The sequence below is a fragment of the Haliaeetus leucocephalus genome, unplaced genomic scaffold (assembly GCF_000737465.1).
Source record: "Haliaeetus leucocephalus isolate CR32 unplaced genomic scaffold, Haliaeetus_leucocephalus-4.0 Scaffold1, whole genome shotgun sequence".
NCBI lineage: Eukaryota > Metazoa > Chordata > Aves > Accipitriformes > Accipitridae > Haliaeetus > Haliaeetus leucocephalus.
The window spans coordinates 22,820,472-22,839,647 of NW_010972437.1; the positions used below are offsets into that span (position 1 = coordinate 22,820,472).

A 19,176-nucleotide genomic window follows, 5' to 3' on the forward strand; every position below is an offset into this window, starting at 1 on the left:
AGATTAATCACACATTAAAACAGGAGTTCTTGGAAAAATGGAGAAGCTGACATGGATTTTTCCTTTAATGACCATCCCACTTACGTTTCTTGAGGTTTTAAAAATAAAAATCAATATGGGTTTTTAGTGGTACTTAATACAAATAGGAATGTGGAGAGTATAAAAATGCTAATAACTAGCTTGTGCAGTAAAACTTGATAGGATACCTAATGAAAAGGGTGAAGACAGTAACGACTGAGTCCATTGTCTCTTTTGGGTCGGTCTTTTGATACTAGAGCACACAGTTCATATAAGATTATTGTGCTTTTGAAGCAGTTTGTGCTCTTTGAGCAGGGTAAAGTCATAAAAAAGGATGATCCAGTGATAAAAGCGATAGCCTTGGCCTGGAGATGTAAAAGTTTAGTTCCTTGCCTGGCTTTGATTTGTACAGTCATGACCCAAGTTGCTAAATATTTATATCGGTTTCCAATCTGTGAAGTGGAGATAACATTTCACCTTGCATGGGAGTTTTATCTAGCGAGCCACATCCAGACTGCAAGATGCTCCAGTATTGCAAGAACTGGGTTACGAAAGACACATGAACATTGCAAAGACTTGATTAACACGAAGGAAGTAGGATTTTGCCTTTGGCATTCCCTGGCTTGTGGCAGACAATCAGGTTTTTTGGCCCCCAAGTTGAGAAAAACCCAGCTGCCACTGGGTGAGCACACAGCTCAGACAAGATTATCGCAGCTAGAACTGATGACTTGCAGCCTGGTTACTGCCCATGCTGGGACTTGAAGGGAGGAGCCTTGGCTTGCTCTGGTTCAGCTTAGTAAGAGAAAGAGAAGCAAACCCAGACTTTTGGGGTTTTCATGGTTACTCTGCTGTCAGGCTGGATCTTGACTTGCTCTGTGCCATGGTGCCATTGTGGGGGACACGGCGTGTACTTTGAATAACTTAGTTGCTAGCAGTTGTGGGTATCGAGGGCAGTATTCAGGACAGTATTAAAGGAGGAAAGAAAGGAGCTGAACTGCAGATACTTGGGTTTTGTGAAATTTGGGGGATTTGTTCAAAATGCATTGTTGTATGGTCGCCTTCAATAGGGAGAAATTAGCTTCTCTCTTAAAGAAGACATTTGTGAAGGCTATTCCAATCAGAAAAAAATCTTCATGTGAATGTATGGCATGTGATGTGAAGGGAACATTAGTTTCCTTGGGGATTTGCTGCCTCATTTCTCACATTACTATTGCCTTCCCTCTCTCCTAACAAGCCCTTGACGACTGAGACTATTGCAGAGGAGTAGCTATGGCTGCCGGGGGGCCGAGGGGCAGCTGAGAGGTGACAGCTGAAGGGAGACTCACCCCATTCTCCTCTTCTCTGGGTATCTGTTGTAGATTATTTAGTTATTCAGAGTGGTCTTTTAAAAGACTTCTGTAACTTTAGCTGTGAAAGTCCACGTTTGAGCGTGCACGTTGGGTGACTGTCCTGCAAGCTTGACTCCAGTGTATGTGTAAGCCCTTAACAGTCTCAGGGTAAGTTCTCATAGGAGTGAAGCATAACTTATTTTTATAGGTTTACTTTGCTTGCCTCTGATGATGGGTTAACAGTAGGAATTAGCTTTAAGAATTAAGCACCAGGTTTATTTCTTCTGAAATAAATTAATTTCCTTGCCTGGATAAGCTTAATATACAGTGCAGGGCTCTCATTTGGAAAGTGCCTTACAGTATTTCTGCTACTTGAATCATTACCAGTAGAGTTTTCATTATCAAGTTTATCTTCCTAAATACTTTTTGGCTTCAATTTTTATTATCCTGTGGAAGGTAGAGAACTTATTTAAAGGGCAAATAATGAACAGAGAAACCTATGGTGAAAGATTGCTTGCTTGCCTGTCTGCTCCTTGTGCCCTTTCAGATGGTGAGTCGGCAAGTGATGCTGTCTTTCCAAGTTACTAATAAATGAACCCATTGCTTTGATACTGGGGCATTGTGCTGATGGTGGAGGTTTGTCTTCTGGGGTCCTGACTGCTTGTGGTTAGCCAGCATCGCAGCACACTTCTAAGTAGGTGAATGCATCTCAGCTGGTAACCACTTTTGCTCTGATTTTGGACAAAAACTGTGTATTCTGCCTAGTATCCCTTCCTGATACTTGACTTTTATATGTATCTTCACAGTAACAGCCAGTGTCACCATTGCTTTTAAAATCCCTGCCCCATAAGCTTAAGTGTTTTGGGATGTACCTTTCTTAGGAAGATCTCTTTGCATTACATCCCTTTTGCTGATGTTTTATATACAAATTGCATCCTAGGAAATCATTTGCTTGCTGTGCTGTTTTCCTGAGCTGGACATTCAAAGCTATTTCATCTAACCTCTGTTCTCTGGCATTTTCATTGCTAAATCTGAAGTATAAAGTCATCTTCCATAGTGGGGTAAGAGTGTGAAGGAAAGCAGTGCAACTTCTCTTCCCTCCCCAAGGCGAAATCTTGTTGATCATCTGGCAATGGAGAGGGGAGGGGTGTCTTTTTTGGATGTGGAATAATTATGGTTTAATTGAGAAGAAAACCTTCTGGTGGTATTTTTCATAAACTCTCAACAATTTCACCTTAAGGCAACCATGCTGTTGTCTCTCTTTCACATTTCAATAGGCGAAGATTAATTTTCAACACCTACTCAGGGCCATGTTCCTCCAAGCTGGTGTAGGAAGTGTAATTTATATCTCTTGATGCCAGCTGATCCACCTTCCTTCACTTCTTCTCCCACCCAAGAGAGATGGTAGGAGGCACCATCGTCTCCCAACACTGATTTCTACCAGTTGCACCATATAGTTTTGACTAAGAGGGTATATACATGTAGCGTAATCTCCAATAGCTGGAAGCTGAAACCAGATTTGGAATGGAAATAAGGAACAATGTGATTTTTTTGTTGTTAGTTTATTTTAAATAAATATGGTGATTAGCTTAAAGATAGTTCCTGGACCTGTGCTGGGGTCTGTGGCATTGCAGATGGGGGTGTATTTTTCAAAGGCTAATTTCAGAAGCCCGGCTCAGCCAGGACTCCCTGTGAGGTTAAAAGCAGAGAGAACTCACTCTGAGGGCAAGATAGAGCAGAAATCTCTCTCGCTGCTTAACTCTCAGGGATCCCTGGGAAGTAGCATAGCAGCCTGTGGCTGAGGTTAGCCTTGGAGAATATTTACCCTTTCCCCTGAGCCTTTATGTCAAGAGAAGATATGCTCCAGTGTGACCAGAAATGAAGGCGGAAGCAGTTAATCAGGTCTGTTGTCTTTTAAACCCCGTGGAGGTGGCCTGCAGGACCCGCTCGGTGCTTCTCCCCCTCTGTGCTGAGCCTTCCCTTGCCCAGGTCTGTTTCTGGCTGAAGGTAGCTCTTCTGCTAGAGCTGTGAATATGGCATGGATGCAGGCAGGGTTCTTGGAGGATACGTTTGGTTAAGCTCTCTTCTCAGTTTGATCTGATTTATCTTACGTAATGCACTGATCTGACTGTCTTTCTTAAAAAAAATTAAATAATCCGAACTTGTATTCTAACTGTTAGGAATCTTCTGCTGCTGAGCGGTTTCAGTGATGCTCGGGGGGAAACAGTTGTGCCAGCATAGAAAAGACAATCAAGAACTGGATTTCAAATGCTTTCACCTCTACAGCCAAGGTGATCAAGTTAGGGAGGCGAGGCTTGGCTCGCTCAGCGTGCATCCCCATGTTCCAGGCAGGTGTCAGGTAGTTCATGGGGTGGTCTGCTCCTGTGGCCTGATCAGGAGTTCGTTGGTGTCCGCCCGAATCGTTTGGTAGTGACCCCTGCTGTGCTGCTCTATTCTCGGTGCCCTGAGGCTTTCCCCCAGGGACATCTGTGCCTGCCCTGTGTGCACGAGGTGCTCCCAAGAGAGGCGGTGGCTGCGGTGGGGTCCCCACCGCCTCAGCAAGTCATATGGATAGGAGAAGGGGTGACCAATCTGTAGTCATTTTGGGCCCTGACTTCACACTGAAGAGCTGCTGGAAGCAGGCAGGCACTTTCTTCTGTGCACACATGCTGAGATTGGATTTGCACAGATCATTGCACGCACAGATTGACTGCACTGTGAGTTTGTGGTGATGCCAGTGAGATGGTGATAACGGTGGGGACGAGATGCTGTACTGCTGTACTGCTGTCCTGTCACTGGGATGAACTGTGCAGCCCGCGCAGCTGAGGCATTAGGCTGCAACCCCATAAATGTAGCATGACTGCAGTAATGCAAACTGCTGAAGTATTTTCCTTTTAATTCTATATTTCTAGTTCCTCAGAGTCTTTTCTAGGCTGACCTTTCACAGGCTTTGTCTTTTGTAAGGCCATAAAGCTGTCTGCTTGTCACTGATCCCTAAGCAATGTAATACTTGGTCAAATCAATCCTGCCTTTAGAAGTATAGTAGTGAGGTGGGGGCTCTGAATTTGTGTATGCGTGCACATATTTCTAGCTGTTGAAAATTTGAATTCAATGTCATGTTAAAGATGTTGAAGCTGTTCTTCCTGATTTTATAAGAAAGCATCAAGCCTTGAAACTTCTTTGTCTTTAAGTATCTGGAATTTTACCTGAGTGGGCAGTGCTGCTGGTGAGAGCGAGATGGACGGTTTGGTGGGAGTAAGCACCCAGAGGGAAAAGGATGCATGAAATTTCTTAAGTCCCTGATCCTTCATAAGGTGATTTATTTTTTTTTAAAGTGGAAACCTGGAGATCTGGTTATGGCCTGATGGCTATGACCATTATGACTATTAAGTGAACATGCAAACAACACGGTTGCAAATTTGTACCTGTGATTATGGGGAGAAACAGCTGCTTTTGTCATCCTCCCTGCCTGCCAAATTTGTGGATGATTTCCCATCAGATGTCTGCAATGCAGATGGCTAAATTATGCAAGAGAATCTGCAGCTGTTGTAGTTTATGCTCTCCTACACCGGTGAAAGAACTGTGAGCTGCCTCATGTCAAACCTTAGAGCTACTCTTCTACATGATGCATAAGAAACCTTTGCGTGTTAAAGACTTCCATGGCAGAAGAGAATACATTTGTGTTCTCGCATTGGTGCTAAGACGGCTGGAACTTGTGTGTATCCTTGCCCTGGCTCCAAGGATTGTGTCTCCCCATCATGTACACATGTACATACTCTTGCTTTTATATACACAGGTGTATGTTCAAAGTTAACAACAGGGGATGCATAAGGGCTGGCTGTTCTGCTGTGTTGAAAGGTCACTGTTCCTCTGAGGTTAGGAATGGAGAAACCAAAGGTGTATCCCCAGGTGTTAAATGTTTAGACAGAAAAGGTATGTCTGAATTTTTTGAGATTTTTTTTTTTCCCTCTTCTTGAAGTTGTCTGTAAATCTTCTATGATTGTAGTCTGAACTGCGAGGGACCTACTTGCTGAAAGCAGGACATGCTTTGTGCTTCAAATTTGTTTTCTCCTCAGGCTAATTGAGGTATTTTTGGTATGCAGCTATAGATGGATGTAGTGCTGGCATGATACAATAAATAGCTGGTACATGATAACAGTACTCAAGCAGTCTGTCAATGGCAGAAATGTAATGATTCTTTAAAATCTTTATTTGCCATTTAATGTATCTCTAGGGTTCCTCACGTCAGAAACTCCTTGTCCACAACCACCTGGATGTTGGCTTTTATCTCTTGCTTGTCACGTACACTTCAGATCCTCAGACAATGTTGTCTTGAAATGAGAGGACATGACCAAAAGCATGGTGTTTATTTATATAGCTATAATAACCTGAAAGAAGCAAACAGTGAATGACAGAGAGAAAGAGATTTATGTTCTGTGGATAGCACAAAGACGGCATATGCAGGAGCTTAGCTGGAGTTGCTTGACTGGTTTTCTGCCTGTCTTCTGCAGGCAAAACTTGGTCTTAACAGTAGAAGTGTTTGCATTAGTTCACTTCTAAAAACGTTTGGAGCAACTGTGCTCTGTATTGTGAGTCTTTGCCGTGGTGCCAATCAGGCTGCTGTAAATGAATATAGATATTTACTTGGAAAAAAAGTTGCTTGGCACATTTCTTAACCTTTCCTTTGTCCGTGTGCTGCTCGCCCTTGCGTGTTAGCATCACTTTTGCCTTTGCACTTGCATACGGTCACACTCTGGGAAGGACAAAGAGCTGAGCAAGTGTCGTCCTCTGCCCCGCAGTGGGATTCTGGAGGGAAGTGACTTGTCTGCACTGGGGCAACGTGGAGACTTTTGATTGCTGTCGTTCCTGGGGTACAGCTGAGCTGATCTATGTGACAGTGACTGCACTGAAGGAAGGAGCTGTTTATTTGCCTGGCTGCACAGTGCAAATAAGAAGATTGATTATAAATAAGCGGGGAAAACAGAATCCTTGTTTCATTTAGACATGTTTTGAAAATGGTTAGCAAGGGCCTGTCTTGTACCAGATGTCCTAGCACTGATTTTTGTAAGCTTTGACTTCTTTTTCCTGTCTTGTAACATTCCTCCTTTACACTTACTCCATGTGCTCTTTTCCATTTGAGCCCTGGCCCTTGGAGCCTGGGGCTCCTTTTGTGCAAGAGGAGCAAGATGAGGTGTTGAGACGTCAAAGGAGTTGTCCAGAACTGTTCAGCAGAGCCAGGCACTGAACCCTGAGTGGTTTCTGCTGCCAGATGGAGAGTAACTCTGTCTTGCACCTCCAGAGGGGAGCTACTTGTCTTCTCCGAGAAAAGACTGAGGCTGTGGGAGTCCTCTTGTGTAGACACCTACAAGTCCCTTGGGTGTTTCCACCAGCCATGACCCAGAGAGGCTCAGAGGATGTCAGTGCTTGGAGTAGACTGCGGGGCATCCTTGTGTTGACCGTGCCCTTTCTCTTCTCACCTGGGATTGAACGAGTCACTTCCCTTGCTTAGTCATTTAGTTTTAATGTCGGTATACACTTGACATGCCAGTGCATCTTCTAAGAGCACATCTATCACAGATGCCCACTACAGACCTGCGGGCTTCCTTCCACCGTCCCAGCAGACCTTATGCAGCACATTGGAGCATCTGGGCTAAGGGCCTGTAGGGTTGTTGTTATTTTCCCATTCATTTTATGAACAGAAAACGTCTAAAACTAGAGGAGCTTAGCGCAGAGGGATACAGCTGCTGCTGAACAACCTAATGTAGCAATCAAAGGAGAGGCAGTGACCTTGGAATTCATTTAAATGACTTTTTCATTGGCCTTGAGAATTTAATGGCAATCCTCACAGGATTATTGAAAGGTAGGATAAATAATCATAGGAGAGATGAATTTATTTGTAGCGTGTAGGTCTGACTTCTAGTTCATATCTCCCCTTTTCCGCAATGGTAGGTGGAAGCAGGCTGTAGCACGCAATAGCAAAATTCTAGAAAGATGGCCAGAGAAGCATTTTTTATCATGGGAGAAGCTCTAAAGATTTGTTGTCCCTCTTTCAGACTGAGTTTAATGTGGTGGCTTTTTTTTCCAGGCTGGCGTATTGTGCTGTCCTCTGTCAGGGGTAGAACAAGCATTGCATGATAAAGATTTGAGGACTTCAGTTTGCATTTAAGTGCCTTTAAAGACCTGATCCTGCTTCCCCTTTATTTTAAGCACGAGTGAGTTAGCTTTGTGGCAGTCAGTAGTGCTGTGTCTGTGTGATGTTCATGAAAGAACCTGGAATAGTGACATTTCGTAGTCTGGATATCTTTCTCCAAAATTTTACTTACATGAATTTCAGATGCTTTGGATTGTTTTTTATTTCCTGGGCAAAGTCTGCCTAGCTTGTTTGGGGTTTGGGTTTTTTTTTATTTGTTTTTTTTTCTTTCTGCATAGGTTTGTGAAAACTCAGGTGGTTTGATGCTTTTGGTTGGTCAGATCTAATATTAATGATTTTGGAATATAACGTAGACTGTGTGGATACCGTATCTAGAGCACGGTGTGAAGCTTGCTCTGGCTGGAGGACATGCTGTGTAAAGCCCACCAAGGTGAAGTTACCCCTGCAAAAAAGGGGTTTTTTTGTATAAATTTGAGCTAGCTAATTCAGAGAGGTTCCCAGGTGTCTGAGCTGGGACTCGAGATGCCCTTTGTTTAGAAGTGAGGAGGAGCACACAAAATGAATAAAGTTCCCTGCTCCTAAAAGGAGAAATAAATCAACTCGGGCAGGTGTCAAAGGGAACTGTCAGCCCCTTCCGCAAAGCCATATGCCTGCAAGTTTTCTGTGGGTGGCAAATAAATCACTTTGCCAGCCTCTTTCGTGCTCTTAACCAAGACAAGCAGTGCTGAGACAGTAACTCTTCCTCAGCCTTTTCCAGCTTCTTCCTGAATTCACCTCTAAAGCTGTCGCATCAGGTTCCCAGCTTGGTGGCATGTGCTCCCACCACTGTGTAAAATCACAGCAAAGCTTCCTCCTCCAGCTGAAATCCCCTCGTTCTGCTGCTCCTAGCACATTAAAGCATTATCTTTTTTTCTCAAGAGAAGGACTTGGGGCTTTTTAATGCTGTGGTCGCTATGCAGATGACTAAGTGGTATGGACCTTAGCTGGTGTTTGAACTGGAGTTTGGTCTGGGATCAACTGGTTGCGTATTTGCTGTAATTCTCAGGTGGGTTTTATAGTCTTTATTTAAATGTATCCACCCCGTTCTATAAACATGCCCTGAAAGTGTTTCATGGTGTGCTGAGGTGGTTGGAGCTCTGCTGAAGTCCCTGTTTGCTGTGGTGAAGTTACACCTGGATGTCCTATCGCTTCTTGGTTGCGAACGCTCTTTGACGTGTGCTGTATAGAACATGGTTGTCTGGTTGAGTTCAGGCTTAGGTTTGCATCTGCTGGCCTCAGCAGTCATCCCATTGGTGGGATTCAAAGCAGCACTGAGGTTCAGAGTCCTTGGTTTATTTTCTTTTAGAGACTGGTGTAAAAATAGCTCCAACCCTGTTGCCCATACACCTCAGAAATGGCTTTTGCTGAAGCTGCATTGAGACAGATTTCTAGCTGTATTTTCTGATGCGACTTTCAAAAGCTCAGCAAAGTCTGGCCTTTCAAGTGCCCGTTCCAACAATAACAGCTGAAGAAAGTAAAGCTGGCTGCTGCTGCAAACAAGAGGAGAAAGTGCGGCCAGGGATTGCACTGAGATTACATTGCACCGGGGCAGGCGAGTGCAGGGCGTCTGGGTCGCGCCACGGGCCTTATTACAGCCCTCTGCGCCTCTGGTCTGCGCGCAGGAGCTGGCCCTCGCCCTGCCCGAGCGTCAGTCTCGGCCGCTCGCTCCGTCCCTTTGCTCTGACCCTGCAGGGTCTCCGGCTGTGCTGGTCCCCTGGGGGCAACAGCAGGGGCTGTGCGGGGCGAGGGCATCGTGCTGCGCCGCAGGTGCTGAGGCGTAACTTGATGTCGCGGCGGGAACCTCACCTGGTCCCGAAAATCCAGCTTGCCTGGAAGCAATTGCACTGGCGGAAAGCAGTTTAATTGACACCCAAATAATTTATTTTAAATCTGCTTTTCTCGCTTATGCATTCATTTTATTTTATTGTCGTGTCAGCACTTAGCAGTGAAGTAACGGCAGATCTCTGGAGAACTTTGCACGAGCGAGAAAGCACCATTATCTCAGTTTTACAGGCCCTGCTTATGTTAAGAACATATGTGGTGGTGTAATTACACTGATGTGACTAAATCAGTGCAAATCCTTGCTAGAGGGACATGCTGCACCACTGTAAAACGGGGCTTGTTATCAGTGCAGTTTAATTCAAATTACATTACTCAATTAAGCTGTGCTAGTATAAGCCTCCGCTTAAAGTCAGGAAGTCACGTGAGGGCCTGTGTTGTTTCTTTTTAAAGCAGATAAAGATTTGGAAACTGAAATGGGTGAGGCTTTGCCTCTCCTGAGAGCACGGTAGAAGCGATGGGCTTGACAAATACTGTGTTTATAGTACTTTCTGGGAGGAAGGAGGTGTGGATGTGAATTCAGAGGTTTTATTATTATTTTTTTAGTAGATTAAATTCTTTGTTTAAGCCATAGTGACCACTTTGGAAAAGATCCTACATCATACTAAGGCTTTGCAAATAAATTAAGTAAAATGCTTACTAAATTCTAGTAAATCTCTACCACATGGTTTTAGATTTTGATAATGGCTAGATGGGTCAATGAATAACCATGGCGTCTACAACCTAATTGTTTGGTTTTGGGTTTGTTTTTTTTTTCTTTTGGCAGGGTGTGGGCACTGTAAGAAAATGAAGCCAGAATATGAGAAGGCTGCAGAGTTTCTCCATGTAGCCAGTGATGTAAGCTAATTTCCTTTATTATATCCTTCAAATAATCAGTAATAAATAACTGGAGTAATAAAAGTGACTTTTCTCCCTACAACAAATTCAGCTGTTCTCATCCTCCCACAGGACCCTTCAAAATGTGCTTCCAAAGTACAGTCTCATCGCTAATGCATGAGCCCTGCCAAAGTCTTAGAAAGAACATTCTGTCTTGAATGAAAACAAAATCGAAAAATGTTTATGTATTCTGCTGTGGGCCTTATACATAATATGATCAAATCCAAAATGGAATTTTTTTTTTCTCTTACTTAAAGGCATCGAATGTGAAGAAACATAGGCTTTTATTTATGAATTAGATTTGGAAAAAAACAAAGGGGCTTGATCCCTCTTTGAAATACCCTGGTTTTATGCTTGCATCACTCCATTAGCTTCATCTTAAGTGCTCCATCAGCATGGCTGGAGAAGAGAGATCCAATAATATAAGTATTAGTGTTATTGATTCAGTCTCACACTGTGTACTCCATGCAAGAAGAGAAGTAGGATTAGTCTCCCCCATACTTCAAGCATCTTCAGTAGAGACATCTAGAGTCCCTTTGTAGTTGTTGGAGAAGGAGGAGATGAGAAAAACAAAGGTCAGACGAATCACGCTCTAGAAGCATCTGTTCTCCTGTGATTCTAAAGGTGGTCCATATAAAGATGCCCTCAAGTTAGGGAAAGATGAAATTGCCTTGAAGTAAACTTGTCTTTAACAATGCTTGTTTCTTCTGGAGAAATTGGGATCTGTGGGAGGAAATGCCATTCCTGGGAGCAGCTCTTAGGCATTATAAAGTGAGTTATATACAGGGAATCCTGTCAGAAACGGGAGGAGAACCGGTAACACTCTGGTTATGCTTAGTCCATAAGATGTCCCTTCCTGGTTTTGCATCAGTCCTCTGTGTTTTTGTGTGTGTCTGTGCTGAGTACCTGAGAAAGTGAAGATGCTTAGATCACAAGTGACTGCCCCCAAGTCCACTATTTCCTGCCAAAGGGGTGAGTGTATGTTACTGGGATTTACAGTTAGTGGTTTCTTTTTTAGAGTCCAGGTGTCCTTGCAGCAGTCGATGCTACCATCAACAAGGCGCTGGCAGAAAGATACCACATCTCAGGGTTTCCTACTTTGAAGTATTTTAAGGATGGAGAGGAGAAATACACTCTGCCACACCTCAGAACAAAGAAGAAGATCATTGACTGGCTGCTAAAGTAAGTTTTAAGGGTCTGAGATAGTATTTGGGTTCCTGGCTACTGGCTCCTGGAGACTGCTTTGGTGAGGAAGTAAATCTTAAACCTAGCTTTGCCAACTGCCTAAATCCCTTGCTAACAAAACCAAACTGAATTCCAGTATTCAAAGCCATACAAACATGTATGTTAATTATGGCCTCTAATACACCAAATCCTTTATTTGCTGTGGGTGTTTTCATAGTTGTCCTGATAATTCTTTCCCAAAATAAATATTTTTCAAATATACCCTAAGCCTCTCACTGGAAAAGGAATAGCAATGGCTCTGAAAAATAAACAGAACATTTGTTGTTCCCTCTTTATACTAAGCAGCAGATTTCACTGTTAGTAACTGAATTTCTGCAGTTGTACTTTTCTCTTTCCAGCATTTCAGAGCCAACGCCTAGAATACCAGCTACATGGGGCTGAAGGAAAGCCAGCGAGACCAACAAAACCAGCACCTTTGTCTGCACTAACAAACTTTTCTTGGGTGGTGTGCTAAAATATGCAGAATTAAGTTTGATGTATTATGAAAATAATTTCATTTCAAAGAAGTAAATTGCTGGTACAATTCTCTTTATAAGTATTCCAGAATAAAATAGGCATTTCCTTTAGGTACTGTAAGCCTAATGTATTTTCTGCATTATTCAATGGGGAAAAAACTGCCAGTGTTTTGTGAAGTTTTTAAATCATTTAATCATTAAGTGTAGTTGGCTTGAGGAATGTAATCTAAATTTTTCCCCTCTTACTTGGTGGGGGGAGAGAGGTTGTGTGGGGGGAGTTTTTTTGGTTGTCTCTTCTCTTCAAGTGCTTCAAATCAGGTAATAGATATGCTGTGGCAGTATCTTTGTAGCATGTTGGGAAGTTTTATCTATATTTTACATTTAGACACAGTACTCCCTTTCAGCCTCCCTGCATACTCAGGCTCCAGGCTGCTGTGTCAATATTGGATGTTAAGTTACTGTCCTAGTTTCACCAGTTTGCTGGAGTATTTTGAGGGCTACATAATTTATATTGAGTTAAAGAGTCAGGTTGATGCTGTCTGTATGTATTGCCAGGTGAGTAAGCAATGAGGAGGAGGGAGGGGCTGTTAATCCCTTCTGGATCCTGCTGTGTCTCTGAAATACTTTTGTCTGCAGCCTCAGGTAGTCAGCAACACAGGGGAAACCTAGACAACTTGTCTCCTGCTCTTGACTGCTGGATGTTCTCCCAACTAGAGAGGCAATAGAGTAATATCCTTGTTTGCTGACCAGGGATAAAATTGTCACAGCTGCACTGAAGTTAGTGGAAATAGGGATGCATCTGGGGTGCAGGCTGGAGATAAAAGTTCAGCTTGTGTAAACCTATCCCAGTGAGTGGTTTAGTCACAGCCATGCAGGTTTCAGCTCTGGTCCCTCTGCGGTGACTGTAGTCTGTGCTGCCACACTGGGTTGTTACCAGTATCTGGGTAGCTTATTTCAGGTCAGCATGGGAAAGTCTGTGTGAGATGAAGTCACACCTCTGACTGTAACTGTAATCGATGATAGCTCACACCAACTGTGTTCCTGTGAAAATTCAGACCAGCTGCCCTAATTCTTTCACTAACAACTGGCAAATCAGTATCGATGGAAATACGATGGATGTCCACCAAATGACCTTGAGTAGGACTTCAAAAAATTGAGGTTTTTTTCCACTTGCTTTTTATGTACCTGATACAATTTAAAATGGTGTCATTCAAAGTGACAGGAAAGTCTGAAAAGCTAATTTATTACCAAGGCGACATATGAAGGTCTTTATACCATGGCACCATTCTGATGATTTTATATAAGTAATCACTATTTAAGATACAGCAGGAATGAATTTAATGAGTCTGAGAGAAGACTGTGAGCTGGTGAATAGCAGAAGTTTTGTTAGAGGCACTCTAGATGTGCGGGATTGCTCTGATCTAGTCAGTATGTGCAGTCATAATTGAAACCTGACATTCTCTTTATCAAGGTAAAATATTCCAGTTCAGTCACTCCCAGTCTTCCAAGTGGAACGGTGCTGATTATTGCATCCTGGCTTTAATATCTGAATTCAAGAGAAGGTAATGAAATTCTTTACAGAAGTTTGCGTGATAGCGATAAAGAGTACAAAAAGGATGTTTGAATGGAAGATGCTGTTCTATATTGGTTGCCTTTTGATTCCATCTGCTTGCTGTTCTTCTCAAGTCATGCCTATGGATGACACAGTGATACAAGAGCAATGTTCTTTCCGCCCAGATGCTGGATGCAATGTAGGAAATCTTTATTCTGCATTCCTACTCGTATGCCTGAGTACAATCACTTAAATTATATTTTTATTGAGTTACAGAAATTAACTTGGATCTTTTTTGTTATTATCTGGTGTTGGAAATATCGAGCAGGTTTTTCTACTGCACTGTCACCCTGAAGGATTTTTCGACCGCAGTTCCCTCATGGTAGTTATGACCAGGATGTGATGCCCCTTTGCCTGCTTCCAGAAACATTTTCAAACCAGTCTCATTTCTTTTCTAGTCCTGAAGCACCACCTCCACCTGAGCCTGCGTGGGAAGAAAAACAGACTAGTGTTATCCACCTTGCTGGAGAAGACTTCAGGGAGTCCTTGAAGAAGAAGAAGCATACCCTTGTCATGTTCTATGCACCATGTGAGTGAATACCTCTCTACATGGATGGGTTTTATAAACCCTACAGTTCATGAAATCCTGAATTAATTCCCTTGCTGTCCCCAGACTTTTAAGGGTAAAGAGCTGCTTCTGAATACAACTGCATGGGACCATCATTGGCACCATCATTTGTATCTTTATAAATGGAAACAAAACAGTATACAGTGTTTATTTAAAGTGTTACTGCGTTAATGCAGACACCAAAGCAGGCAGGGGTACAAAACCAAAACAGATTTATTTTCCTCTGCTGCATTTTATGGTCCATATAACAAAATGTGATCCTTTATAGTAGCACAATGGACATGGAGAGCCTGACTCATTAGTGCAGCACTTCAGTAGTGAAATCGATATAGTGGTGTAGGAGGAATCAGTCCCCAGGGGCTGAGAAAAAATTTTGATGGAAAATTTCATCTGTAATAGATCTACATTTAAATCTCCACTGGGAATATGGACATAGCTTCCTCCTCCCAGATTGTTTTGCGTGCACCACACGCATGCTTTCTTTTTGAAGCTCCTGAGAATATTTCTAGAAAAGTTTTGAATCAGGCCCTTTACAAATTAGGCGAATGGGAGGGACCTCTTCTGTTTTCCTGTGTTGTCCCAGAGACAGGCAGACTTGGTACAGGTTCTTAACTTTTGAGGGGTCTGTCAAGGGGAGAAGATAATCCTGGCACTTAGTATTAGGTAGTATTAACCTGATTATATAGCACCATGACTCAGCCGCCCCAGATGCAAGGAAAATTCTTCCCTATCACACAGCCAGCCCTGCAATTCATGGATAACCTTCAAATAAGCAGTTACTAACTTGTTGCCATTAAACTGAAGGTATTTTCCAGGAAGGGAGAAAAAGCTCAGGTTCTTAATGTTTAATCAGGCAGCCCCTTATTTTGCTTTTCTGTTAGAGAATTAAACATGAATGCTTTTGGGCTCCCATGAAGCCCTGCTGGATGTGGAATGTGGGAGAAGGGAGGGGTGCAATTCAGAAGGGAGATTTCTGGAAGGTTGTAAAAGAAAAGGAAAGGGGACTTAATCCCTTCTGAACTCCAGTTCCCACCACCTATTGACTAGAAATTGCCCATGTGCCAGGAATTTCCAATTCATGGACCTCAACTGGTTAAGAGCAAGCTGTAACAGTAAAATCAAATGATTGCAGATGAAATGGTAGGATTTAGAAGTTTGCTGTCTCTCAAGTTCTCTCTACCTGATGAGTGACTTTCCGTGGAAGAGAGTCAGTTCTCTTTTGGTTTTTACCTGCGTCTTTTTAAGGCACTTAAATTCCTGGTCTTTTTTAAGGCCACGTTTAAAACAAAGACACTATGTGCAATGAGTATGTACCTCTCGGGGTTGAAAGCATGAGGCAACTTCCCTGATGGGCTAATTATGATACCGTTGTTTGCAGGTTGACTTTACCCTTACACCAGGAGGGGTGAATAAAAATCAGCCTAGCCCTGTCTGTATGAACGGGCTGTATAAGCAAGGCTTTCGTGATGTAACTCTTGGGTCCTTTAAGGCTGCCCTTCAGACATGTTCTTCTTGCACTGTTCTGGATACAGTGCTGCATGAGACCTTCTATATACAGGACAGAGAGGAGTTAACTGGAACCACTTCTGGCCTTCCCGTGGCTCCTAAGACGGTCAGCGTTGCTATTGTGTTGTCAGTATGTGGGTCATGCACAGTTTCTGATTTGTCAGATTTGCTCTCTAAACGTGGAAGTGTCTGTGCAAAGGAGAAGGCAGGCGCACGGAGGGATTGCAACGAGCCTGCCCTTTGTTGGGTGCAGGGGAAAGTAGCGGATGAGTATGTTAAATCTCTGGTTTCTGTGAAACAATCATTAATGCAATAGAATGGTACAAATCATTCTATTTTTCAGTGTTTCTGCAGTGATAATGTGCCTCCTGCTAAATTTGATAGATTAGCTTTTGTTTACCGTTTTCTCAATCTTGAGACCTCTTGGAGCTTATATTGCCAATTAGTCTTAACTTGCTTATTTTAGTGCAGAAGGAACACGGATAAAATTGCCAGGCCCCATTATCTCAAATAATTTTCTTTTCCTATTCAGATCCACATCTTGGGTCAGTGCAGACTCACAGTATGTTACTCCATTCACTTGTGACTCTATGACAGTATTTGTTACACTTACACATATGCTGAGATATTTTAAGATTGGGGGGGTGTGTATACATGCATATATATATAAAGTATGTTTATATATAAATATTTATGCTAAGAAATGTATCTCTCATCTGTCATTAGAATTTAAAGCAGAAAGTTGAATATTCTGACCTTTGTAAAGCTTTCGGCTAGAGTGACAAACCTTTAGGCAAAGGCCACAGATATATATCTTACATGCAAATTAAAATCGGATCCAGCTTTTCTGTGGCAGCTTCCAGTCCAAATTACTTAATATGTATAGGAGAACCATCAATCTCCTGCTATGCCGATAACTCTGGACTGAGCTGAGCAGTGCTTTAATGGTCCTGAACAGTGCTTCACAGTGATTTAGCTCCGGAAGAGAAGACTGCTACATCCACACGGAAAAGATGGAGAACTCATTACTCCATCACCCTGAATGCAGGTGAAGCATAAAGGTTATTCCTGGTGCCTGTGGAATATTTTAAGGACTGAGAATCAGAATCAAAACTCTTGAAATTACTGGGAGAAAAATCCACTCTTGTGGACTTGACACCCACAGAGAGTGATGCTCTTGATTTCACATTCCTATTCCTCCCCAGTGGCATCTCTGTGCGCTGTAATGACTGATTTGGGGCAGGAGGCAGCAGTAGGGGCAGGTCCCCAGTACTGACTTGGGGCAGAAGTGCCAGCTGCAGGAAAGCTAATGCTACTTGTGCTGCTAACTGCCTTGGGCCTGCTCTTCGTTTGGGTCCATTGGGTAGGTCTGTATCCTCTGTGGCCACCATGCCACGCAGGCTCGTGGTGCAGGCTGGCACTTGTTGGTGTTTTTCAGGGCTAGCACTTGGAGCAGGCTGCTGGCATCTGTGCTGCACACCACCTGGCCTGGCTCTTCTCCGGACCCTTGTGGGGCTCTTGTGGTCCTAAGATGTAATCGTCATCCCACTCCCTTATCTCTGAGTTCAGAATGCCTAAAATAAGAGGAGGACAATGATACACTCTGCTGAAGTGATGCATGATGCCACAGGTGTGTGTTGTGTCCCAGGGACTGCCATGAGGGGTTTGAGGAGCATTTGAAAGCAGTAAGCTTATTGCACCAGCATTTGAGAGGCATTTTGGGAGGGTTTATAGGATCTGTGTCTGTATTATCTCCATAGACCACTCCTTGGAGTACTGGATACCATCAACTACTCCAGGTTTCCTTTTGTAACTGCTTGGCTTTGTCCAGAAATGGGGAGAGGAGACAACTAGTCTGAGTATGGTTTGGTGTACACACATAGCCTGGTATGTGGGTGATCAGGATTTGGGGGGCTGTGGGCCAGATTGGGAAGTGAGCCAAATGGACAATAGATCCAGCCTAGCCCAGTTAGACTGCAGCGCTTAACCAGCTGTGGCCAGAAGTGCACTAGCTGCATGTCTGTGGTCTATGTCCAGAGCTTGTTTCAAGACTCGCAGCATTAAATGCCTAGCATTCTGGACTGATCAGTTTGCATCAGTGCCTCTTCTGGGATCAACTCACTGACTTTTCTTTCTTCTTTCTCTTATGTCCTCACTGTTTGTTCATATAGCTTATCTGAATGTGTTTTATCTGCATTTTTACTTTTATGTGCTCTCTCCACTCCATTATCCCAGCTAATTGAGATTTGACTTTGCCAACGCATTAAATTTTAACCTCTTCCTACTGTAGCGCTGAAAACTGTGCAAAATAGCAGTTGATTGTGATTAGTTGTCAGAATCACAAAGGTCAACAAAGTTCCAGTAAGTAACATGTCTTCTCAGTTGGAGATGTTTTTGCTGCATTACTCAAACTGAATTAAGGAAAAAAAAAAAAAGTGATTGAAGCTAGGTGAGCATTTTTCAATGAAATAGGGAGATGCAGATAGTTCTTCAGGAGTGTACTGTGTTTTTAACCCAAACTTCTGTCTGGAGTGGCCCTTGGAGTCCTACATGGAATTTCTTGTTGAGCCAATGCAAAGACCCCTACCAAATTAATGACCATCACATTCTCTAACTAAAACTCACATGGTTCCCTCTTCTGCCTTGTTCGTCCCTGGGATTTAATATGCCTTTTTGATGTCATAATTTGGTGATGTGACTGTCCAGTTTTAGCTATTCTTGGGTGATGCTCCCTCAAACTTATGCTAGGTCTTTTGTGCTCTTGTAGAAACAATTCAGAGCTGGGGACACAGACTCCATAGATGGGCATCCTTGATTGCATTAGGCAGAGTATCACCAGCAGGTCAAGGGAGCTGATCCCCTCTACTCAGCACTGGTGAGACATAATTGGATTGCTCTGTCCAGTTTTGGGCTCCCCAGTACAGAAAGAATATTGACATACTGGAGTGAAGCCAGTGAAGGTCTGTGGTGGTAATTAAGGATCTGGAGCATCTGACATATGAGGAGAGACTGAGAGAGCTGGGACTGTTCAGCCTGGAGAAGAGAAGGGTCAGGAGAATCTTACCAGTGTGCATAAGTGCCTAATGCAGGGGGTAAAGAAGACAAAGCTGGACTCTTCTCTGCAGTGCCCAGGGACAGGACAAGAGGCAATGGGCACAAATAGAAACGTGGGAAATTTTGCTTAAACAGAAGAGGTTTTTTTTACTGTGGGGCTGGTTGAACACTGGAACAGGTTGACCAGAGAGGGTGTGGAGTCTCCATCCTTGGAGATACTAAAAACCTAACTGGACACAGTGCTGGGCAACCTGCTTGAGTTGACCTGGTTTTGAGCAGGAGACTTGGAGTAGATGATCTCCAGAAGTGCCTTCCAACCACAGCAATGCTGTGTTTCTAAGAATAGTAACACTGGAGTTTGAAATACACAGTGGTTTTTTGTTTTGCTTTGGGGGTTGTTTTTGTTTTGTTGGTTTTGGTTTGGGGTTTGGGTTATTTTACCCTTCCCATCGAGTTCTGGTTTTCTTTTAATAGGAGAGGCTTAA

The 19,176-nt window shown here is 43.2% G+C and overlaps 1 protein-coding gene across 1 annotated transcript in view; it reads left to right on the forward strand.

The window, feature by feature from the left end:
- PDIA5 (protein disulfide isomerase family A, member 5) overlaps positions 1-19,176 on the forward strand; it is a 90,422-nt gene that overhangs the window by 47,193 nt on the left and 24,053 nt on the right. The window contains exons 11-13 of the mRNA XM_010568786.1: positions 10,142-10,212; positions 11,270-11,433; positions 13,962-14,092. Of these exons, the coding sequence (XP_010567088.1) occupies positions 10,142-10,212; positions 11,270-11,433; positions 13,962-14,092 (366 nt within the window). The remainder of the gene's footprint in view (positions 1-10,141; positions 10,213-11,269; positions 11,434-13,961; positions 14,093-19,176) is intronic.